Source organism: Perissodus microlepis, chromosome 5, assembly GCF_051167445.1.
Source record: "Perissodus microlepis isolate ML-2025 ecotype Zambia chromosome 5, ASM5116744v1, whole genome shotgun sequence".
Taxonomy (NCBI): Eukaryota; Metazoa; Chordata; class Actinopteri; order Cichliformes; family Cichlidae; genus Perissodus; species Perissodus microlepis.
The window spans coordinates 14,709,963-14,735,092 of NC_140465.1; the positions used below are offsets into that span (position 1 = coordinate 14,709,963).

Here is a 25,130-nt window from a genome sequence, read left to right on the forward strand (position 1 = left end):
TGTGCACACGTGTGTTTGTGCTTTGAACCGTGACACATCAAGTCTTCCTCTCTCTCTCTGCGTGTCTGTGTCGCTGTATGACCAGTGTTGGCACTTGTCTAGTTGTTACAGGACAACAAACCTGAAAACTGGGACAGCAGCAGAGCGGAGGGAGAAAGGGAAAGCGTTTCAGACACCATCGCAACATGCGACTCAACCACAACTGGTTTGCTTTGGTCACGGTCGAGTTGGTTGACCGTGGTTGGTCTACCCGCTGGGAGAGGGGGAGAAATCTAGGATGTGTCTCCTCATGCGTTTCTCAGAAAAGTCTCGTGGGGTTCTTCTCCTTAAGTCTGCCTCCTGCATTGTCCTGGGCATCTTTGGAAGCTTTTTGGCTAATGATCATTCATACAGTACAGTCAAATACAAATAGGCACGCACGCACACCCATAGGTTATGACAGTAATCGTGTCTCATCGATTCCGATTCTCTTTGTTTTGCCGTGATGTGATCCCAGTTGATCCTCTGTTATCCTACTGTAACACAGCTGTGGTTAAACCCGGTACAGTGTGTGTGTTTGTGCAAATCTCTGTGTGTGAGACAGAGCGCGAGAGAAAGAGAGTGAAATGAAGGCAGACTCTTAGTGTTGGTGGGGTTAATTGACAATTAAAGTGTGGCAGACCCCTCCTACAGAGAGATTTCTCTTCAGTCTTAGAGCAGAAGGCATGCAAATGAATACTTTGGCAGGGTAGCAGTTGGCTTAGCACAGCACTCCTTTACTGCCTCAACATAGCATGCGGATGTGAAAAAAGAATGAAAACCCATATTTACTAATTCTTAAGGAAGACAAATATGTGCATGCATCTCTGAAGTTGACAACTGGATGAAAAGGAGAGTGAAAGAAAACAGGAAGGAGAGAGCTATATGTGTCCTACAGTCTATACATCAGATCCTCCATGTGACTTTTTTTCTTCCCCTTATGGTTTTCTCCCATGTCACCCACTTTTACTGCTTTTAAGAGTACTTGTGTACTTCAGAGTGTACTTGAGCTGAGTGAGTGTGCGCTTGGTTAAGTTCACCTCTTTTGCTGCTTGCTTCCCGGCCTGCTGCTGCTGCTGCTGTTGTTGCTGCTGCTGCTGCTGCTGCTGCTGCTGAGTCAGAAGCTGGAGATGTAACTGCTCCTGCTGCTTCTTATAATACTCCTGTAACTGGAGACAGACGCAGAAAGGGAGGTGGGGTGGGTGGATGGGTGGGGAGAGAAATGTGAAGCAAGTCGGTCACAACACACTTTGTAAAAGCTTCAACAATGCTACAGGTTTCCAACAGTGAAATGACCCAATATCGCCAAAATGCACTAACGTGAATGGCAGTCGCAAGGAATGCAGTTGCTTTGATTCCTCTCCTTGCAGCGAAGGCTGCAGTTTATTGTTGTGGTGGTGTGTGGTTTATTGACAAACCACATGCAACAAGCAAACACAGGCCCGACAAAGCCCGCTGAAGTATTGCACTGAGCTGTTAGTGTGTGTAAAGCTGTGTAGCGAGGTAATTGTATATGTCAAAGCTAACCGCCGGTGCTGGATTATTCACAGGGTTCAAGTTCGGTTATAGAAAGATCCGACTGACTGACCATGCAACCAGATACAAGAGCAATGGAACAGAAACACACCTGAATATTGTAAATATAATGCACTAGACATGCATTATACTGCAGTGCAGAAATAAATCTAAAGGTCTGAAATGGCAGTTGGCACACACTACTTACACACTAAGACACACACACACACACACCAGCACTGCAAGACTGAACAGGACTGTTCTAAACCTGCAGAGAAAAAATGCACAAGCAGATATACTTTGATATACTTTGAGGCAGCACTTAGTCTATTTGGTGATGTGCTGTCATAAAACACCTGCTAGGTTCGTGTGAATACCTACACTGTTCTGCTAAGGGTTATGAGTCACCGAATCTTACATACCCTGTTTTTAGACTGCATGCAGATAGGAGGTATGGCCCTTAGGATACATGTGGTTATTTAAAATGTGTCCATCCATTGCTACTGAGGTTTCTAACAGTCTCCTTCATACTGCAGATTTAAGTGATTGCTCCCCTTTAATACCTTTAGATTTAGTGTGCTGCCTTTGATACAGTCACTCATAGTATCCTCTTACATCACTTACAGACTTTGGTAGGAAACAAAGGCTCGACATTTAGCTTACCAGTCTCAAACCTCTACAACATAGCGTTTTCTTTCACTCTGGCTAACTTAAATGTCTTCAGTGGCCCCACTGAGTTATGGAGTCCCTCAAGGCTCCATTCTTTGCCCCCTTCTCTTTTCTACAGGCATGCTGCCTCCTGGCAAGGTTACTCAAAGTCATAATGTGCATTAGCATTTCTACACAGACAGCTAAATAGATTGGTAAAAAAACAACAACAACCCACATGTCCTAGGAGCCTAGCAAACCTCACTACTTGATTCTCTGATATGAAATCCCATTTGTTCTGAAATTTCTTCAGATTTAATATTTTTTATTCTGTCTAGTCGTCCAAATGCCATCAGCTCTACTGGGGATAACCTCTGTAAAATAATATGAAATGGGTTGGGCTCGGACTCTTATTTGTAGTGCCAGCTTTATTAAAAAAAGTTGTTTAGTCTAGGTTCTGTCAGCTTAAAATTATCTTTGTAAGTGGGTCATTTCTTAAATTGCTGGCATACAAAAAGGTTTACATGCTTGTACATATGCAAGCTGTTCTCAGCTTGATGAATGGAACTTTGCTGGGACATGAGCAAAACCTCCATTCAGCATTTGCACCAAAGAACAGCACCCCATGTTGGAGCCCCCACACCACTGAACTTTCTGTCAACTGAACTCAGATACAGTTAAGCTGTTTTTATGCATTAACTCTGGACAAACGTAGCACACAACGGGAGATAGTCTGTTTATCGCGTGCTCTTCTTGCTTGAAATCTTCCATTTGGTTTAGGTGAGGGTGCTGCCTGAGCAGGGCGTACAGGAGGGACGACACAGGACTATTTCCTGCTCTGTTTGCACATTGGCACTATCAGACATCGCACTCACTTTGTAGCTGTCTGATCCAACTGCTTTCTCAAACGCACCTCTGTTGGGAAAGATTCAGATCCTCTTAAAGCTCCTCTTTTTGTGAAAGCCTTTAAAAAAATGTTTGATAGCTTTTTGTTCATACTTTTTCATTTCTATTTGTTTGCTTTTACTCGTTTCACTGTCTATACTTCCCATGTACTCTGACTCTTTTGTTTCATTCTTTTTTGTAAAGTACTAAGCCCCCCCCCCTACACATACAGAGGATCTGACCGGCCACAGCTTGTCTGTTTGTTTGAGTTTGTAATCATTAATTTACCCAGGAAGCTCCATTAAGATTATAATCTTGCTGAGAGTAGAGCAAGGCTGACAGGAAAACTCACACTGGCCACAGTGTGTGTGAGTCTTTGTTAGTCTGTGTGTGGGTTATCCTCCTGAGAACAGCTTGTACATGTGTCCGTCTGCAGTTTGTCTTTGTTTCATGGTGCATCAAATGTTCAAAGAGGCTTTTCAGCAGAGAATGACTTCACAGCACAGCAGTTGCTTCGGTCTCTCATCCGTCTGACCCTACAGTGAACAGACTACACACCACTGCCCATCCTCACCACACACACTATGAAATGTAATGCTCCTTTTGTGCAAAGCTGTTTTACATTTTCCAGTTTCAATCTTATCCCAGACGTAGCTTCATTTTAGCATAATTTACTGTGCTTGCTACCACGATGGTCCTTCTTGTCCTTAATTTATTTTAAATGCAGGGCTCATTCCTTCTTGCTGCTCTCTTTTTTTCTTTTCCATCTGTCTTTCTTCTCTTTTATCGCTCCTTAGGCGGACTTAATCTCTCTTTTCCGCGTCACTAGCCCTGATCGCCTCATAATCACACAGACAAATGCATATGCAAGCGCACGCACACACGCACACACACACACACACACACAAACACACACACTTAGCTGGAGAGTGGTGAGTTGAGGGAATAATTAAGTGATAATTAAGGTCTTTTTAATGATTTGATTCAGTGGCTCTGTACATTAAGTGTATGTGTAAGTGAGGCACTCACCTCTCCAGCCTATTACCATGACCTTGACTTTAGTGAACACGCACTAAAGAAAAGCAGAACAACTGTAGCATAAGTAAAGAAAAGGTTGGAGGAAACTTAAAGGTTAAAACACACACACACACACACACATAAACATACACGCAAGATCCACAAGTCAGTGCCTGTGCAAACACACAACTGCTGTGTAGCAGTGGGCTGTAAAACTTACTTACACACTCTTACACAATGTACTATTGCCATGGGGATATGAAATTTAATGCTCCAGTGAGTGATATGTTGGTTGACTGTTCTGTGTGTGTGTGTGTGTGTGTGTGTGTGTGTGTAATAGTGCCTGATTTGCAGATATACACTAAGTGCGTAGTCCATACTGTGGTTAATTAAGTGGGAGAGCAATGTTAAACTCAGTGGTTTTATTATTGATGCTGTGAGTGAGTGTGCATTATCAACCCCCTGTCCCACCGCCTCCTTTTTCCTCGTTATAGAAAAGAAAAGAGGAAAAAAAGAGCTGGTGAAGAGGTTCTTAGCCATCTGCATGTCTGTTTATAGAAAGCCACCACATTTCACATTTCCATTATGATACATGTTGTCAGATCTTCCCGCTGCAATTTATACACGCCTAAAGCTACCACTTCTTATTAAATCTTCTGTCTGCTCTGGCTTTGCCCAAGCCGTGTTTTCTCGATATCCCCTACTAAGCAATTACTTCTCTGTCCCCGCACTGTTAGTGGTCATGTTTGCAGCCTTTAAGAGCGTTTGCCTGTGCAGGTAGCAGGTCATGGGGGTTGGTGTGGCTAAGCATTTGACAAATGTGTTGCAGATGAAGAGTGTTTATTGGTTTGTGTGTCGACATGGCAACTCCTCTATCACCTGCCGGGCATCAACATACTTCTTAATCACCATGATTCACAGGGCGATGCCAAAGAGCACGTGCGTGTGCGTGCATAGGTGTGTTCGTGTGTTCCCGCGGGCGGAAGCGTGCCCTGTCTCCTAACAACAATGCTAAAGAAGAGGCAGTTGAAATGACAATGTGTGTATAAGTGGAAATGTGGACGTGTGTTTATCTTTAAAGATCTCAGAGCGTTGAATGAGATACAATCGCACCCATTGTGTGTCAGCGGCTACTAAAACAGACACATCCGAACATGTCAGGCTGGGACTGGGTCCAGATAAAGCGTGTGTGTGTGTGTGTGTGTGTGTGTGTGTGTGTGTGTGTGTGTGTGTGAGAATCCGCGTCTTACCTGCTGTAGCATGAGAGCCTGCTGTTGCTGCAGCAAGGCCTGAAGCTGAGGAGGGGACAGGATCTGTTGCATCTGCTGTGGAGTGATCATCTGTGGACTCATCATAGCCATAGACACCGGGACCTAAAGACAGAACAAGGGAGCACATACATTATAAATTATTAACACACCTAGATATTGTCAAGCAAAAGTAGGATAAGTCAGCCACTTAAGCTAAGTTAAGCTTTGTGTCAAAAGGCAGAGCCAGCGCAGCAAGCTTTAAGCATGACTGTGCCTGCACCTGAATGCCCCATTGAAAGGAGGTTATACAGTATGACGGTGCAGACGAGTAAGCTGGAGAGTTATCTTGTCTCTTGTTCTTTGCTTTCAGATACTGTTAAGAAATGCTGGCAACATTAGACAAAAATAGGCATGCTATAAAACATATTGTTGACAAGTTCCTACACAAAGCTGCCACTATTAAAAACTATTTCTGTGGCAAAATCCCAAGATAAAAGGACAGATATGCAATAGGCTTATAAAAAAAAATACAAATAAAATCTTATCTGGTTTTATAAACACATGATTACGACTGCCTGCGATTCTCTTTTCTACACAGTCAAGCCCGGCTAAGAAGAAAGGAAAAACAAAGTGGATATCTGATGAGATGAATATCTCACGAGATAGCGCTGCAGGCTGCTAAAGAAAGTGAAAGTGAGAGGGGGGGGTTACAGGGAGAGCGGTATGGTGATTTTTTGTAGATGGTGTTGTGCAAGCAGCTCTTAATGCATATGCACTGTACACAGAGACGTGCAGATACTAATCTGATGACAACTGAAGACAAACTTACCACATAAAATCAGAAACTGAGACAAACATGCACATGCATAAATGCAGACACAACATCTGAAAAACCACTCTGGCAAAATCCTGCTGACAAAGCAATTTTGCATTTATTCACTGTGGCAACAACTACAGTTAATTAGCGCAGCTAATAGATGAGAAACTAAGAGATATTTACGGAGGTGGGAGGAGGGCTATATGGGGTGGGGGTGGTGGCGGTTGTGTTTGAGAACTCTTTTTCTCTGGTTATAGACTGAGTGATAACAACCTCTTCCTTCTCTCCACATAAATAATAAAGTTTGTATTGAGCTGTTTTAATATCTCTGCTCACATATTATGGCTATTTCACAGGAAAATGAAGTAATTGCCCATTTCCCGATTTTCACTTTTTGATATATAAATTATTAATCCATCTCTTGATCAACTGTATGCGTGTGCATGCATTTGTGTGCTAATGTGTGTGTGTATCGTCCCCCCCACCCCACCCTTAGGCTCTTTCCACTCACCACCTAAGTTCAGGTATGGAGGGTGGCAGCAGGTCAGCTGTTAGCGAGACATGAAATTTGTATAGACCTGATTTGACCTTGTAAACAAGATTGGCCATAAAGAAAAAACAAACCAAAAAACAACACTTCCATGCCATCTGTCCTCTTGCTCTTTTTCTTCTATTCAGTGCTAACAGTGTTCCCAGACTTTGTCTATCCCTTTATGAAACCAGGCTTACCTAATTAAGGACACTTTGAACCACACACAATGATGAAAGGATGGAGGATGGGTAGGAAGAGGGCAGGGCACAGGTGAATCTGGGCTACGGAAGTAGAAGAGGATTGTGTTGCGATATAAATGTGCTGTTGTGTGAGGGCGAGTGCGTGTGTGAGCTGAGAGGAAGGGAGGAGAAGAAGAAGAAGAAAAGACAGAGTCAGAGGGGGATGAGCAAGGAAAATGGTGGTGTTGTGGCAGTTGGTAAAGGAATAGGCAAAGGAGATGGGGGAGGTGGTGGAACAGCGAGCAAGATGGGGGCGGTGATGGGTGCCGCTTGGCGTCATGCCAGCTTGCCCCCGCCGCTGGGCCTTGTCATTCTAAGCTGCCAAATGAAAAGCTGTAATTAATTGCTCTTGTGCATCCCATTCTTCCTTCCTGACAACTCATACACTCTATTTTATACACACCGCCATCGACATTTTCAAGTCGCAGGCGTAATAATTACTGGAGATATAGCACCTTTCTGTGTGTTGGCTGACGTTCTGACGCCAGAGCCGAATGTGCGTTCCTGTGTACAAGTGCAGATATACTGTACTGTATGTGTGCGTGCGAATGTGGGTGAAGGTGTGTGTGAGTGTGTGTGTGTGTGTGTGTGTGCGAACGTGCATGCGTTTAAAGCTGAACGTGTGTGTGGCAGGCTGAATGCTGAGTAGTTAAGGTTTGACGCCATTAATTGCCCCTATAATCTAATATCACAAAGCGTGGTGATTATGGGGCATGCGTTGCCACCGCCATACGACACCGCCAGCCTGAGAGCGCCGCCACAAAACAAAAGCCTCGCCATTAGCGATTTGACGGGCCAGGACAAAAGCGCCTCACAATGCAGAATTATATTTTCATTCGGCTTTGTCTCTCCTGGTGAATGATTTCTCCCCTTTCATTGGACTGTGAATAGGGAGAGTCTGAAAAGCCAGGCGATTTGAAGTCAGCCATTTATTAAATGCATTTAATTTTTTTTCCCGCTGTCGTCCATTTTTTTTTTCACGTTGCATGTTAATTTAAAAGAGAGAGATGCGCGGCAGATTAGTCGGCGAGAGGTGATTCTGAGGGGAAGTGAGCGGAGGGGCGAGAAGAGAAAGTGGAGGAGGAAGGATACCATCCACAAAAGCAAGAAATGGAAGAAGATAGAGAGGAATGAAAAAAAGAAGTGGATTATAATGGGTGGAGATGAGAGATGTGTGTGAGGAAGGAACACGACCGGGGAGGTTTGCTTAAAGAGGAAAGTGCGGCCTCGAGCTTCAAGCAGCGACGACGCGTGTGCACGAACGTGCTCACGCGCACACACTTAAAAGTCTGACAGTGAACAATGCCACGATTTCAAAAATCTAAGCTGTCTCTCCTATCATTTCCATGTAAGAATCAGTCATTAGTAGACGCACATGCATGCACGCACGCACCAAGACGCACGCTGTCGAGAGGGCCAGCGGCTGACAGAGGTCAACCCTTGCCATGGATAGAGGGAGCCCGGGGAGATGGGGATCGAGCGAAGAGGAGAGAAACAGGAGACAGCCCTGTCGTTTACAGAGAGTGGAGGAGTAATTAGAGGGGTTGTTTGAAGAGGGAGTTTAACTGATTAACAAAGGAAGAGAGGGAGCAATGGAGCGCCTGAAAGATGGGAAGGAGAACGGGGAGAAAGGCATAAAGTCCCAAAGGAGTGAAGAGAGAGAAATAGGAGAATGTAACTTGCATTTCAATGAGGCTCCATCCCTCTCTCCTCTCCTCCCTTGATGACTTTTCAGTCTAACAAGGAGGAAAGCCTTTCACCGCTTTCCATGATGAAACCTTTAGAAGATGCGAAGGATGGCGATCTGATATTAAACCAGCGTGCAGCCAGAGGGAATAGGCTCTGTGCAGCTCGCTATTATGTTTACACAGAAGAATGCTAGGTAAACGAATGCATCGCCGCTAATTTGGAAGTGAACTTTGGACTTTAGACTTCACGTTCCCAGCTGAGACAGCTGACTGCAATAAATACGGTCAATGCACAGCCTCCTGAGCCATCATATATATTTCTAAAGTATGTTTACGCACCAGAATGATCACCTTTGAAATACACAAAAGCAGTCTTTCTGGGCCGTGACACAACTGCTTATATTCAGAGAAACAAAAAGATCATGTTGACAATTTATAAAAGAATTACTGTGCCCTCAGCACAACACCCCCTCCTGGAGCTTCACAATGAGATAAAAGTACTTCTACAGTTCTCCACCTCATGCTGGCTCAAATATGTGAAACCACAACATGTATCTAAGTGTGCGAGTGATGGCAGTGAGTGGCGAGAAGAAAGGAGGCTATAATCAGAATCTAAACAGGCTCTCGCTCTAAATGATGCAGCCCCTGCCTCTGGGTCTATGGGGACACACAGGAGAGAAGGATAATTGAAAAAATGACAAGGAGAGAGCAGGAGGAAAAGAGAGAGAGGCTGACACAGACCTCCTCTCCTCCTCCTCTTCACCCCGCCTGTTGGTGGGAGCAAACCCCAGTGCTGTTTATCCTTGTCACTGAGCATTACCACCTCACCCCGCAAAGTGTGTGTGTGTGTGTGTGACATGCACACACACAAACACACTTATACACCCACACCCACACAGATGCAGGTGCGTATAGCTTCTGGAATCTGGTTTGTGTGACCGCAACCACACAAAACTTCATAAATAGCAAATAGAAATATGAGAAATATGAGTATGAGAGAGAATAGAACTCACTGAAGCAAATAAAAAAAGATAGCGAATCATTTCAGAAACCAAACTTTTTGTTTGAGGTTCCAACACTGTGCAGCCATTGTTACCAACTTGGTGAGTTTGTCAGCGGCCTTTGTGACTTTTAAGCGCCTTTAAAAAGAAAGAAGTACATCTCTATATAGTTTAGCTTGTCCCAAGCTGAAGGAAAATGTGACTTTGGTTGAGAAAGTTTCTCTTGAGAAAGTAAAAGTCGTGCAGTTTCAGGTGATCCTGCAAAAACCCTCCATTGGTCCCCCTCTCCATTGTTCTCCCTCGTGTCACTCTCCCCGAGGCTTTGGCGTAGATCTCCCCAGACGCTCAGTCTGCATCAGCACACCTCAGGGACCGGCGGCTGTCCTTGCAAGACGGGCTTCATGGACCCTATAGTCTGGGCCGAACTTTTAACTGTGTCACCCACCACCTTCAGTTCAAGGATTTTCACTGTTAAAAGGTGACTTTTAAAAAAGTTCTATGAATGCAGAATGTTTCTAAAGTTAGCGAGTAATCAGGATTGAAAATGGATTTGTAGGGAACGCTCATCGTCCAGCTGTAATTGGCCGCATTCCATTTCTGTTCTTATACTCGTGCTGTTGTCCAACCAGCTTTAAAGATAGGCCTATGGACAGTTGTTTTTTTTCTGTTGATATTTATTTTTGTTTCAGTATGTTTCATTCTGAGTTACTTGAAAAAGTGTTTTTCAATCATTATTCCATGGACACAGGTCTGTATCTGCATAAACACCGCCCCTTGCCTTCTTTTTAATATTTCCATGATGTGTTTTAGGGCTTGCCTGCCTCACGTGACTGCACAGTGGCAAAGAAGTTTGCAAATCACATGACAAAGCATTGTTGTCTTTTTTTTCTTCTTTTGGCACCGGTCAACTGCGTTTGGTTGTGTGTGTTTCAGCACCGTGCAGCGTCCTTACACGTAAAGGTTTTAACAGTGTAATGCGAGCGCTCTCGTTTCTTGCTGGTTTAGGATTTGTTTATTCTCCAGCTATCATCTCTATTGCTCCCTCCATCTTTCAGCCACTCCAGGTAAACAGCCTGTCTGTCCTCATCATGCCAAGGACTGAGAGGAGAGCTTGGGGTTGGTGGGGGAGTGGGTGGGTGGGGATTTGCAGGGGTAAGAGGGGAAAAGAGAGAAGCAGAAGAGAAAAGCATTTGAGTGAAGAGAGAAGGAGTGCCTACTGTGCTGAGAGTGTTGTTTGGAACTCGGGGCCAGGGCCTTCGCTGAAAGTAAAAGGGCCCCATTGTGTGTGGTGAGTACCCCTCCTCCAGCTAATCTGCAGTGGGGCTAGGGGCCACATTATTCTGAAGGAAACTGATGAGCGAAGCCAGGTGAGGCCGGGGATGATATGGACATGCTCCGTATTTCAAACCTTTTTTTTTTGCTGAGTAACGTTTCTGTCGTTGTCTCGATGAACAATGAACATATTTGTTTAAGCGGCTCGTTAAGAAACAGTAAAATGACTTTAACTGGGGACAAAATGTTCTGGATTAAACTAAATAATAAATAGTGTTTTACATACTTGTAAAATGCTATAAAATATTTTAGTTCAAAAAGTGTGTGAATATAATTATTAAGAACGGGTCTTTTAGAGCAAAAAGGGAAGAATTGAAGGGCTCTTGAAGCTGGTCCCGTGCTCACTGGCCATGCACGCTTTGACTCTTATACTCATATACAAACAGTATGTACTGTATGTGGAGGCGTATAAAACATAGCTTTCTCTGACAGGGGCTAGACAAATGAAAAAGAGAGAAAAAAAAGAAAACTTGAGAGAGGACAGTGAAAGACCAGTAAGTTCAAGTGGATAAACCCCACCCCCCCCTTCCACCAAGCTCTCCTCCTCTCCTCCTCCGCTGCCTCCCTCCATCTAACGCCCCAGTGCTCCAGAATAAAAATGACAACACATTTCCAGAAACACACACACAGACACACACACACACTCCGGGCCCTTCATTGGGAAGTGTGAGAGGCCGTTATCGACCATATTTCATTACTGATTTCACTCATGTTTCAAATCACAAAATAAGAGTTTCACACTTCAGTGGCCAGACCCAAACCTTTCCTTTCCATCCTTCTCGTCTGTCTGTCCACCCCTCTGACCAGAGCCAAGCCCAATCTACTGGCTGCTCAGCCTCCTCTCATACACCCTTCGCAAACTGTCAGGATCCCATACTACCCCCCAAAACACACACACACACACGCTAAACTGCACACAAATACGTGCACACACAGCCACAATTCCCTCCACATCAAATAAGAGAAACTGCCAACTAAGCACTTTCATTGAGTGGACAAAAGAAGTGCTTTGGGAAAAACACTTTGAAAGGAAATAATAGAGAATGAAAGAAGGAACTGCTTCAATTCTGCAGACTCTAGGGGGCAAAACACTCATCTTTCCAAGTACTTTTGTTGATTAGTTAAAAGACTTCGAACACCCCCCACCCCTCAATCCTTATGTTTAGTTTTCAACATTTCAACAATATATACGTGGTAGTTTAAAAAAGGCAAGTGGAGGAAATCATTTAGCAATACAAAGACAAACACGGCAGATATTAATATTTTAAAACAGATTTTTAAAAAAAAAAAAAAAAAGTAGCTGCATTCATAAAAAATCCCGACGTGACGAGCGGCATGACTCAGTTTTCGCCTCGTGCGCCTCCTTCTCTTCCTCATCCCACTGCGCTGGTGTCAGACCTCTCCAGAGAGCAGAGAGCCAAGCTAATTAACATATCTCTAATGAGTCTTTTCATTTTTTTCCTAATTAAACGAGCTCCTCAATAATACATGAAAACGGGACACCGCGCTATTCAATTACATACGTATGGGCCACAGCCAAGCACGTGCGTTAATCTGTATGTGTGCATGCCAAGTACCAGTTTGCTAAGTGTGCCAGGCGCGTGTCTGCCAAAACGGTGCATATGCTTCTGCCCGTGCCCACCCTGGAGTGTAAGTGTCTGCCAAGTGAGTCCATTGTAGAGAAGGTGTGGCAGGTCACGGACGCATTGTATCATGCTGGGTAATCCGCTAATTCCAACACCGTCTGCCAACTTTGCCCACCAATTCTCTCAGCAGCACTTCTGCTGCTCCCAATTAAGGTAACTGTGGTCAATTATGTCCAACGCCAACGACAAAGACACATTTAAAGTGTGAAATGAACCAGCTGCCTTTGTGGCAAGATCCTAAACACAACTTCCCCAATCTATTTGTCCAATTGTCAGACTGTAATCTAAAGAGCTACAATTCCCAGCCATCGTTATTAAGTATCACTTGTGTTCATTTCTTGAACCAGTTGTTAATACACTGCTATCTAACAAATAATCAATTGTTAAAATATTTTCTTCTTTTTAGTCACTGCCGCTGCAATTGTGTCGCACACAATCGATTTCTCCTTCAATTGCTTGTCTCGAGATTCGAGCTATTGTCGGGTTTTTCCTGAACGTGACATGACAGTGACACACACACACGTGTGAGCGCACACACGCACACACACACACACACACACACACAGAAAGTGCACTGATACCATCTCGCACATCCAGCCAAACACAGAGACCATCTCTGAGCAACCAATCAAAAGGCAGATACAATCTGAGAGTTTCTTTTGCTCTCTGCTCAGATCCTCCCCTCTATTATAAATAAAGAAAAGAATAGAAATATGATGGGGAAGGCGTGGGGGCATAGGATATGGTGGGTGGGTACGGGAGAGGGGGTGGGTGGCTTGTCAAGCGCAGACCGAGGCTTCTCCAGAGAAGTCAAGACACGAAAGGAAGTCTTCCCGCTCACCCTGTCTGCCTCTGCGGTTCTCCCTCGGAGAGAAGGGAAAAATCTAATTATCGAGCTCCTAAAGATCTCATTATTGGCTCAGGCTCATTTGCATGTGTGAGAGCGAGCCCAGCAGGAGCCAACCTGAGGACGGCCATTTTGTGCCTGATGTGGAGCCACCGTGCCACTGCACAGTCGCTTTCTGCCACCTTTACAAATGACCAGATTAAATGTCTACCTTCGCTCACGCCACTGTTCACGTCACCCTCTCTGTGGCCAATGGATGATTGCTTCAATTAAAGAAACCGAGCGCAGTCGCCGAGATTTAAAGGCGATCATAGAGCTGGAAATTACAGTAATTAAGAGATGTCTACCTGCCACCCTTACCAGCCTGATTTATTGTAAACAACTTCAGTGCCGAAGCGACACACAGGAACACACAGGAACAACAACCGGCGTATACTTTGTGCTGCTGTGTTTGTGTCTGGAAGGACTCAGGAGCAAACACACACACACAAATGTAAATCCAAGTGTATCTGTGTGTGTGTGTGTGTGTTGGCAGGATGTGTGGGGCCATGTGAGCTGACAGCTCAGACAACAGAGATGTAGCATTGATGCCCCGGAGAGTAGAGAGGTTAGGCAGGCCACACAGCAACAAACAAGACAAACAAGACAGAGATGGAGAGAGTCAGGAGAGGAGCAGGGCGGCACAGAGAGAGAGGAAGGAGCAGGCAGTGGAAGGTTACACTTCTTTCTTATAAGTGATGCGCATTTGAAGCAGGTCAAGTGAACGCGCGTTCGACCGGCACTTTATCCCATTCATGTGAAAATGAATGTCAACATTCTCGTCACTCTTCAATGGCTAACATCAGAATTACACTGCGTGTTAACTCCCAGTTTCACTTCCCCCTACATGCTTACGTTCTCTTACTCCCTCCCCACCCCCTCCTCCTATCTCTTTTAGTTCTCTTTTAAGATGAGCCAGGAAGTGAAGAGTTGTAATGTAGCATTTAATTAAATTTCTATCCTTTAAGTAAACTCCAAAGCAAAGTTGAGCCCAACACGGATTGACCGCCAGCCTGGATTAAAGCCACGGAGGTCATTCTGCAAGCCAGAGACCAGGCAATGAACAGTCAAAATAGTAGGAGAAACTAAGAGTTTCAAAACCCAGATATGGTAAAAAACAGTATTTATTTTATTTGCTTATGTCATAAAACCTCATTTCTACACCTGCCAGGTTCTATCCAAAGTAAATAGCGACTCAGGTTTTGATTAAAGTGTAAGCTGTAAAATCCCATTTTTGGAATCTTTTTTTTCTTTTTTTTGACATCTTGAGTAATAAGCAGTCATTAATTCAGTGGCATTTTTTTGCACTTCTCAGAGGTCACTTGGCAATTAAACCGCGTGGCCGACAGTTCAAATTCTTTACTTTTGGGCTTTCTGTTGATGATGCTTTATGTGATCTTATTACTGTTTCTGATCAGCCACGGAAGATTCTGCTATTCACAGTAAAACACACAGCTCCGAACATCCCTGTGCTGCTGCTGAAAAGCTTTGACATTTAGATGTATTTTCTATATATTTAGGAGTTGAAATGAAAATGCTTTAACAGGAATGTTGCTGCATATATAGATGAAAATTGCAGATCTTTATGCAGAGTGTTATTACCTTGCTTTATAAATCAGTAAGCCCTATTTCCCCCCCCCAAAAGTGCCTTACCGGGTTTAGACACCACACAGTAAATCTTACCTCATGCTCGTTTCTGACTCACATCTGTCTTTCTCTCTCTTCCCCTTTTCTGCGTTTCCCATATTGTGATGGTGTGGCCGTGTGTTTATAATGTGGCATGCTAATGAGAAGAGCAGTGCAATAACCGGACTGCTTGCTGCTCTAATAGACCCACGATCCCGCTTTATGGATATGCGACACAGCTACAAATCATGCTTTTGCATGCGGCCTGCATATTATATAACCGAAAAGAATTACCAAGAGGAATGTCTTGTGTGATATCTATCAACATACACTGCTAGCTATAAAGCATGTGTTGTAACTCTGTGTGTGTATCTATATCCTCCTCAAGTGTCTTTTAGCAGGGATCCTGCACTCCAGCTAACCCCGCTCTCTCCACTTACTGCTGAATTCAACTCTGAAAAGACAAAAAAACAAAAAACAAAACACCGACTCGCTACCCAATCACTACAAAGGCCTCATTCAATCACTCACTAACAATCACGCACACACACACACACACTGAAATCGAGAGAGAGATACACACAGATAGAGAGTGAAAAAGGGAAACAAAAGTATGCACCTATGTCATTGACTGCAGGTGACGTGGCAGTTGGTGAAAACAAAGTTGCGGCTGACAGAGGCTTAATATCATGCAGATTGTGACAAAGCAGCAACTATGTGTGTGCTAGTGTGTGTGAGTGCGTGTGTGTGTGTGCTCTGACCTGCACTGGGCTCTGTTTGACCTCGTTGCTGCCAGGGGAGTTGAGTCCAGTGGCCTGCTGGAGGAGGAATTGTCTGGCTGCCTGGAGGGCCTGCGAGAGAGAATTAGAGATGATCAGATGTTTATCGTGCACGCACAGTCGTACAGTGCAGTATTTTCTGTGTTAAGCAACTCGAAAAAGTCACGCACTTTCAAAGTAATGCTTAACATTTACAAAAAAAAGAAAAGAAAAAAGCCCAACGTGTGCAGTTTCATATCACCATGCACCCATAGCGTCTTAGCGTGCACACTTTCAGTACCTGCTCTCTTCTCCAAATCTGATTTCCTCAATCTGAGGTATCCACCTGGCTGACAGCCTGCTTGAGTTTTTATATCTGTTGGTGTGTCCGAGTTCTTTCTCAACTCATTCAAAACGTCCTCTTGACTTAAAAAAAAAAAATCTCCGACCGTCTCCTCTGCCCATTCCCTTTTTTTCACCGATGGCCTTTCTTTTACCCCCTCTCTGTTCACTTTCTTTCTCCTCCTCAGGGGAAAGTGTAGAGCGGGTTTTCCACATCCTGTGAGGCAGAAGTGTGTCAGCAACATCTTCATGTGTGTCTTTTGAATGGTGGGTGTTTTGTGTGTGTGTGTGTGTGTGCGTGTGTGTGTGTGTGTGTGTGTGTGTGTGTGTGTGTGTGTGTGTGTGTGTGTCAGAGTGATGTAAGGAACCGTTTGGCTTGGTATGCCCTGAAAAGCTGTGACTAACCCCCACCTAGCTCTTCACTCTCCCTTCTCTTCCCATTTCTATCGTGTCTGCCCTCCACTGCTGTCCATCTAAACCAGTGTCACCATTGCTCACTAGCTGTTTCCATTCTTTCACTCTGCTTGAGTTTTACTGATTAATCTGCAATCTGCCTCAGCCATCTCTCCTGCCCTCTCAACATAAGGCACCTTTTCTCGATGTCTTTTATCGCCTTTAACTGTATTAATTATATTTGTTTTGGGGCTTTTTTATGTTTTTTCTTTCCTTTGTTGTGTTATTTGTCGCAGTGCTAAAGAGCGAAACTCTCTATCACCGAGACAAATCAGTCCCTGAGGAAACAGGCATTTTTGTTGGAATGTTTGAACTGCTCAGAAAACAAAACAAGAAAACACCCATCTCAAAACAGAGCCGCCTTGCACTTACCGTAAGCGCACAGAGCCACACACACACACACACACACGCAACCACGCACAAGAGCTCATGACAGAGAGTTAGAGAGGGGAGACAGCAGGATGCACATTTGCTTCCTCTGACTCAAAGGGGAAAGGTTCCTTAGTAAATATTGATTTATGAAAGTCCCTATGTGTGTTTGTGCCTGTGTGTGTGTGTGTGTGCGCGCGCGCCACAAATTAACGGCCAGAATGAGGGATGTTCTTTACCCTGGAAGCTCTTACTCAACTGCAGCGCACAAGAAATCTAGTGCATCATTTCACAACACACAGTACAGTGAAACGGTGCAGCACACGCTTACTTTACACTCGTGCTTATTTAATGAATTGTTGAATTAGAAGCTTGGGTGCATTAGGCAACGTTTAATTACAAAAGCAGAGAGGAGAGATTAAACCGAGGCTGAAAAGAAAGAGAAGTTCTCTGTGCAGTCAGAGTGATGAAAACCATCTGTATCGAGCACACTTGCTACTTTTGCTGAGACCGCAATTAAAACGCACACACGGACACGGCTGAGGACGTGCCTGTATACACACACACACACGCACACACGAATTTTAACACTTTGACAAAAATCTTGGGAACCCCCCTCCCATTTACTGGTTTGACCTCAGCTTTTAAGCAGCACAGACACACACACTCATACACACACATAGACACACCAAAAAAAACACAACCGCCCAGTTTGTTGGCATGTGGTGTGAATTACTCCTTGAACACCCTGTCTGCCCAGGAGTGAGTATGTGTGTTTGTCTGTGTGTGTGTGTGTGTGTATGTGTGTGCATATGGCTGTATGTTGGCAGGAGCTGGGGAGGCATGTCTGGCAACAATAAGGGACAATTCCACCCAAATTACCACCCTGATTACCACTATATTAAAGAGCCATTTATGGCTTTCATAAACGCTACAACCAAGCAGAGGTGATGCCTGTCTCCTCTCGTGTGCCTGCATCCATGCATGTGTGAGTGTCTGAGACACAAGAATTAAGTTAAAAATGCAGATATTTATATACGTATAAATAATCTGCAAGTTCTGCTGGACAGCAAAGAGGAAAACATTCCCAGCTAGCTACCATTAGGGCATCTGTATACACCATAAATACGAAAAATGTTTACCGACTAGAACAGATGGTAATACAAGGCAGCTTAGGGTTGGGTATTTTTTCATTATTGATATTTACAGAATCTATTCTATATTGTCAACATCCTACAAAACCTTTCAGCCTTTCCTAATGTCTAAAGCTGTCTGTTTTTAATTACAACAATCTTGGTAACATTTATTTAAACTTAAACCATAACAAAAGATGACCATAATACCATGCTGCTATTCCACTGAAACTCACTGAACAATATTATTAAATTGTTTCCTCTCCCTCGGGTGCCTGAACTCACTAAAAGGCAGTCAATCATAAATTTCCTGTATTTTTCCTCATGTTGCTCAGTACAGCAACTAACCATAAGTTTGGATAGGAAGCTCAAAAAGTAGCTGATTATGTAAACATTACTTCATTCTTCCGTTACAAAGATTGCGGTTTAAGAGTGACAACACAAATCGAGATGTTAGGATTTAGAAAATAATGACCTTAGTAAGTTTAAAAAAAACAAACCTCCTCCTCTTCTTGTGTATTGTCACTTGGAAGCTTGTCTTTAGTACTATTGGCACCATATGTAATTGTCACTCCTTGCTTCCACCACATGTATGGCTTATATTGTGAGGTTTTACTCACACTGTAATTCCCATTACCTTGTGGATGAATAAACGGAACCTTGAACTTTCAACTTTGAACAACACTAGAAAGAGGGCCGCAGGCTTAGTGCGCACGCACACAAATGCCACCAGCAACCGCAGCCAAAGCCTCTCAGGTCTACTTTGTCAAGAAGCACTTCTCTTCTCTGACCCTTCTCTTTCATTTCTACTCTTTATGCTCACTCCTTGCCTTTTTCTCTGTGTGACCTGGGCGAGCTGTAGCATTACAAAGCATGCCTCCTGCCCCCTTAACCCACCCACACACTTACACCAGCTCCTCTAAGACTCCCCCCGCTCCCCCTGTGGCATTCTTGGGGGCGCACTGCACCTTTAAAGAAAATATGAGGGAGGCCTAAGAGGGAGGCCCAACAACAGAGTCTTTGTGCTGCCGCTGAGCACTCACACACACACAAACGCACACGCGCACGCACACACATATACACACATCAGTGGTGTCAGACAGGTTTTATTAGAGTGAGAGAGGGAGGGAGGGAGGGAGGGAGGAGGAGGAGGAAGGGGAAGGAGGGGTGAGGAGGTCACTGCTCAGCTTGGAGGCTCGAGAGCACACTGAGTGCGCAAGTGTGTATGTCAGTTTGGTGTGTGAGTTCTTATGACTTGTCATCGCTCCCCTCTGTAAATCATCGCCTCTGACACAGCCTTTAATAACAGTGCATTTTTTAATTCAGCAGGGTCACACACATACACACACACACGGCTACTTTCGCTCAGGTTTCCAAAAAATGCCCGACAACTACGCGTTTAATTGAAATCTGAAAACGACTAGAAGAAAAGAGACGAGAATGGTCATTTTTTTGCTGCAGGTATCTTTATGAACATGTGCACATCTGTATGTCTGAAAATAGCTTCTTCTTCACCTACAACAGCTGGGATGTCACAAATTAAATGTCAGATGCGAACTAGAAGGTCTCAACAAACATGTAGCAAATCCGAGCCTCCTAAAGTAGACCTGTGTGTGTCTGTATGTGCGCACCCGTGCTTGGCTCAGGTTGCTAAAGCAAACAGGTCTCTGTGTGTGTGATGAATCTGGCCTCTAATCCACCCAGTGTGTTTGGGTGACAGAGAGAAAGAGAACGCAGGAATAAGCAAAGAAATCTAAACAGAGAGACACAGTGAAGGGAAAAGGGTGGGGGGGGGGCAGACGCAGGGGAGGGCGAGAGAGAAAGAGACAGGTGGGTACCATATGTTGGAGTAATCCGTCAGCACTGACTGAGGTCCATTGTTGACGGCCGAAACGAAACAAAATCGTCCCCCTTTTACCCTCTCCTCCCCGCGTCCCCCCATAGATAAACAGCCCCCGGGGCAGACAGTGGGCTGTCCTTGGGGGAGAAGGAGGAGGAGGAGGAGGAGGAGGCGAGGGAGTTAGGAAGGGCAAGGGGGAGGCAGGTGGTATCAGATTTCTTTGCTCTTAGACCAAGAAGAAGAGTGTACAAAGAAAAGGAGCACAAGTGAGCGCGAGGGAAAAGCTTATTGTTGCATTTAGTGACAAGGGAGCTAAACTAGGCTCTAGCAGCTGGTGATTCACATGTCTGTGCAGCGTCTGAGGCAGTAGATAACTTCAACACCAAACAAATATCCCCAGTCCGCCCCTACTAGCTCAACAGCCTGGGAATGGTGGCTCGTAATGCACCTCGTCTCTAATGCTCTATCCGCTCCCTTCTCCGGGAAAGAGCAATAGATGGAGACACGGGCAGATAGATTCAGGGTGAAGATGCAGAAAAGAGCATGTCACACCCTGCTGCTTCTCTAAGGTCTGCATGCCTTCTGATTTTGGATCAGCAGGAGAGGCTGGGTTCAGAAAGAAGTGGATCCCCCCCCCAACTCTTCCCTCTCTCTCGCTATCTCCTTTCTGGAGGGCTGTTATTGAAGCTGAAAGCCAAGCTAAAGCTGTGTGGATGCTGCCATCCTCCTGGGTCATCCAGTGATCCCTTGTATCCATGTGCGCTGCTTCTCCTCACTTTGGCACCAAAAACACCCTCAAACTCCACTAAAATCCCCCCTCGACTTTAATTTACTCCCTCTTTTTCTTTGGCTCGTTCTGTGCTACTCCACTAGTTTTCCTGGCTCTAATCTCTCTTATCTTTGATTCCTTCTCTTTCTCTTGCTACTCAGAGGGAATCATGATCAGAGAGAAGATGAAACAAGACTGAACAGATGTAATACAATCTACAAAGCATGTAAATTTGTTAAAAGGATGATGATACACAGTATAGTATCAGCTCACCTGCCTACAGAGCTAGGCCCAGTATTTACACACACACACTGTACACAAAGTGAGATTCCTGAAGAGGTGACAGTTAGTGAGATTGCTCTATGACTTTGGGGCATATATGAGTGAGGGCTTGGTTACAGCCACAGTGAAATCTCATGTATCAAATGCATCACTGTCAGTAACCACATAAACCAGATTGCTTTCCCAGATCACTTTATTTCTCTCCGTCTACATCACCTGATCTGTCTCCCACCTTCACTCCACCTCTCCATATAATGCACACAAATATTTGCTTGGCACTCCTCCAAGTATTCTGTCTTTCTGAACCCCTGGCCTCTCATCTCTAGAAATCTGTTATCCATACGCTTCTTCACAACAGCAAATTCTGACAGCAGGTACGGGTTAGGCGCAGGCCTAAAATAGATCGTCCGGGTCTTCCAATGGAAGCAAAGTCTTGTGAATGCAGCTGTTGGGCTTAAGAGGGGACCCTCGCCTTCCGCCTTTGACTGACAGACAAAAGACGGCTATAGTGACGACTGAATGAACGGCATTCTCGTGTAAAGTATTTAAAAGTTGTTGTAACAGATATGTATTAACCATCTTGCACAGTTTTATATTGGTAAAGAGCTTTTATGGAGCTGTCGTCATCAAGGCTGCAGTCAGGAAGTTTTTATTCCAACCAAACATTACAGCAGCTGATTTCACTGATGCTCATTTTTTCCAGCAGACATTAAATTTAATGGGAATTTTGCAGGATTTTGCAAGGACACAAATATAGGCTCCTTTGTAGCACAGAAAGGAGGAAAAAAAGTCTGCTGAGCCACTGCGACGGCGGTGTCTACAGAAGGAATCATCGCGGAGAAAATAAAGGAGTTTTTGGTAGTGTTATTCACCATGCCAGTCATGACCTTATTGATTTAGCGTACGTACAACAATGCGACAAAGGAAACAGGGAACGGCGAGTATATTTAAGACAGATCAGGGGTTTCCACGGGGTAAACATATATGCAGAAGGAATTTGCAGCTTGAACCAAAGCCTTCTAAAGCCTGTCAATTTCACGGTGGGTTACAAATAAACTACCCTCTGCCAAGCCTTCAACCCTTTCCTCTGACTCCTCATCGTGCACGCCTTCTCTTTTTCTGGTATTAATCAGGTCTTTCCGCCCTCCCCTTCACCAGCTTTCCTGTCATTTGTTTTCGCTCCCTCAAACGTGGATTTCAGACCAGTTGTCCACCAATTTAGCGGAGCTTAAGCAACACCGAATGCCTCAGTCTAAACTATCTGGGACACCTTCGGAACCACCGGCCAGCGGCAGGCCCGTTCAGCTATTTAATGTAATGTTTCCGCAATATAAAGGCACCGTTTGAGTGCTGAGGTTTTTAAAATGGCTGAAGCAAGCTTCTCTGGGCCCCAGACTGACCATTAAAGAGAGGAAAGACCGTATTCAAGAGCCAATGCTATAAAAACTCACAAACTCCAAAAGAACTTCAAAATACGTCGTAGTGTTTGAAAACCCTGGCTGATTTTAGATTTTTTTTTTTCACATACTATTTTTCACAGAAGGGACCTGTTCTAAACTCCGGGGACCCTGCCGACTTCCAGATGGTTCTCTTCAGTTCAAAACTGTTTTGTGAAACGAGAAAACCTCTCCCCTTCAACTATGTCCCGACACTCATCTAATGTTTCTATTGATTCACGGGGGTATACCCATGGTCATAAAAAAAGAGCTGAACGAATACCCAGAACTGTTTTATATCATGACACAATTCATCATCATATACACACATCTTAAATCCAACACGAGAGCTTTTCGGCTATTTTCTGTTAAGTGAAGGGAAAAGGGCACGGAGAAATAGACAATTAAAGATAATGATGAGGTGAGGAGGGACAGAAAGAAAGAGGAACTCCCTTCCTAGGGAATATAAAAGCAGCTCCCTCTGTACTGTAGGCCTCAGCTCAGTCCAGGCGGCTAATTGATGGCAAATAGCTCTACAGCAGTTTCCTTACACACACACACACACACACACACACGCGCGTGCGCACACTCACACACAAATACACGTCATATATTATATACACATATGCAGTTTCCCTGCGGTTTTCAACACAGCTCGTTTGGCAGGAGAGGAAGGTCTCGCTCCAGACAGACCCAACCCATAGAGGAAAACACACACACACACGCTTATAATATTTAGCACTCATCTCGTATAAGGTAGGACAGTTTAGTATTCGGGTCATGCTCCTGGGAAGATAAGGCCACATAGGTGCAGGTCTTAGCTGGGTGACGTTTCAGCCATTTCTCCTGCCCAAACCATGATGAGGATAGCACTAGCCTGGCAACCAGGCCTCACATATGGAAACCGTTTAACTCTTATTATTAATAACCGACAAAAAAAAAAAAACGTGGGGGGAAAAAAAAGCAAACTAATAACACATGCAAGACACTGCCAAGACCCAGCGCGCGAGACAGAGGAAAAACACATACATACATACACAAACAAAGACTGTCTGCCATGTGCACATGCATGCACAAACACGTACACACAAAGAGAAATGCGCACACTCAGAAGTCTATTGGTTAAACAGAAAAGCGCAGTCCTAGTCAGTGGCCTGTAAAAGCATTAGCCCGCCTGCCCGCTTCGATGGAAATAAAACGCTTTCATGTTTTTGGTTCAGAGGGTTTTTACACCTGGTTGTGGCTGTAGAGATGGAGATAGACACACCCTAACACCCACCCTTACCACACACACACACACACACACACACACACACACACACACACACACACACACACACACACACACACACAGAGCGGAAGTGGGCAGTACAACAAAGGCTGGCTGCTGTACAATAAGTTTAACTAAACAAGCACAAAATCTTTAACTTCCCCAAATGAGGAGCAGGGTTGGGGTGTGCTCTTAAAAAAGGGGAAATGGGGAACTATGTGTGCACGCTAGACTGTGTGATTTAGTAAGAGATGTAGTGAGGCACATTTTTAGGTTAAAATAATACAAAACCAGAAGCCAGCCAGAAAGAAAAGGAAATTTCAGCATGAAAAGTCTGCTCATGGCAGTTTTTATGGCTTTCTTTAGTCTTCATCATTCACAAAACATCTTCTTTAATCCCTTTCCCTGCTTAACATATTACTTTTTACTAGATTACACAATTTTTATACTTTTCACTTGCAACACTTACAACTATGGCTATTTGTCATGTGTTTCAGTTATGGAAAACTTAACTAGCTAGACAACAAAGGCATTCTTTCTATCAGGTGAAAGGAGGGTGCCGTGCACGGTTCCAGAGCTCAAGAAGAAGGCAAAAAAAAAAAGGGAAAGAGAAGAGCTACATTCCTCTCGTCCTCCCTGTTGACTCTAATCTCTCCTTTAAAATGGCTCACACAAAGGAGCAGCACAGACTAGCTAATTAGCAACACTTTAGGCCTCTGCAGCTTTTGTGTGTGTAGTGTGTATATGTGTGTGTTCATTGTGTGCATCCTGGGCTCTCAACTGTTTCCAGGGTAACTGCTTGCCCGGCAGCCTTGCAAGCGTTGCACATTTTGTCTTTACTTTCCTCTTGTTCCCCTCTCAGTGTCCATCTAGTTCTGTAGATTTAAGTAGTAAGAAGTAACAGCACAGACCGGGCACTTGGACCGGGATAGGAAATGGTAAATGCCCTTTATTTGTATAGCGCTTTACTAGTCCCTAAGGACCCCAAAGCGCTTTACAAATGCAGTCATCCACCCATTCACACACTGGTGATGGAAAGCTATATTATAGCCACAGCCACCCTGGGCGCACTGACAGAGGCGAGGCTGCCGGACCTCTGACCACCACCAGTAGGCAATGGGTGTCTTGCCCAAGGACACAACGACCGAGACTGTCCAAACCGGGGCTCGAACCGGCAACCTTCCGATTACAAGGCGAACTCCCAACTCTTGAGCCACGATCGCCCCGATAGGAGGACCTTATAACACAAGAAGTTCTCCTAGAAGCAAGTCTCATCCTTAGGCACACATCTGGATAGATTATTTTTAGCTAACAAGACCAATCCTACAACTAAAGACACGGGCCAAGAGTTAACATTTTAATGACTGCGCGCATAGCA

At 44.5% G+C, this 25,130-nt stretch overlaps 1 protein-coding gene across 4 annotated transcripts in view; it reads right to left on the reverse strand.

The window, feature by feature from the left end:
• Positions 1–25,130, reverse strand: part of foxp4 (forkhead box P4) — a 91,454-nt gene that overhangs the window by 26,189 nt on the left and 40,135 nt on the right. For all 4 annotated transcript variants that reach the window (XM_084928087.1, XM_084928085.1, XM_084928083.1 and 1 more), the window contains exons 3-5: positions 15,862–15,951; positions 5,334–5,456; positions 1,059–1,187 (exon numbers count right to left, since the gene is read on the reverse strand). In XM_084928087.1, coding sequence (XP_084784213.1) covers positions 1,059–1,187; positions 5,334–5,456; positions 15,862–15,951 — 342 coding nt within the window. The remainder of the gene's footprint in view (positions 1–1,058; positions 1,188–5,333; positions 5,457–15,861; positions 15,952–25,130) is intronic.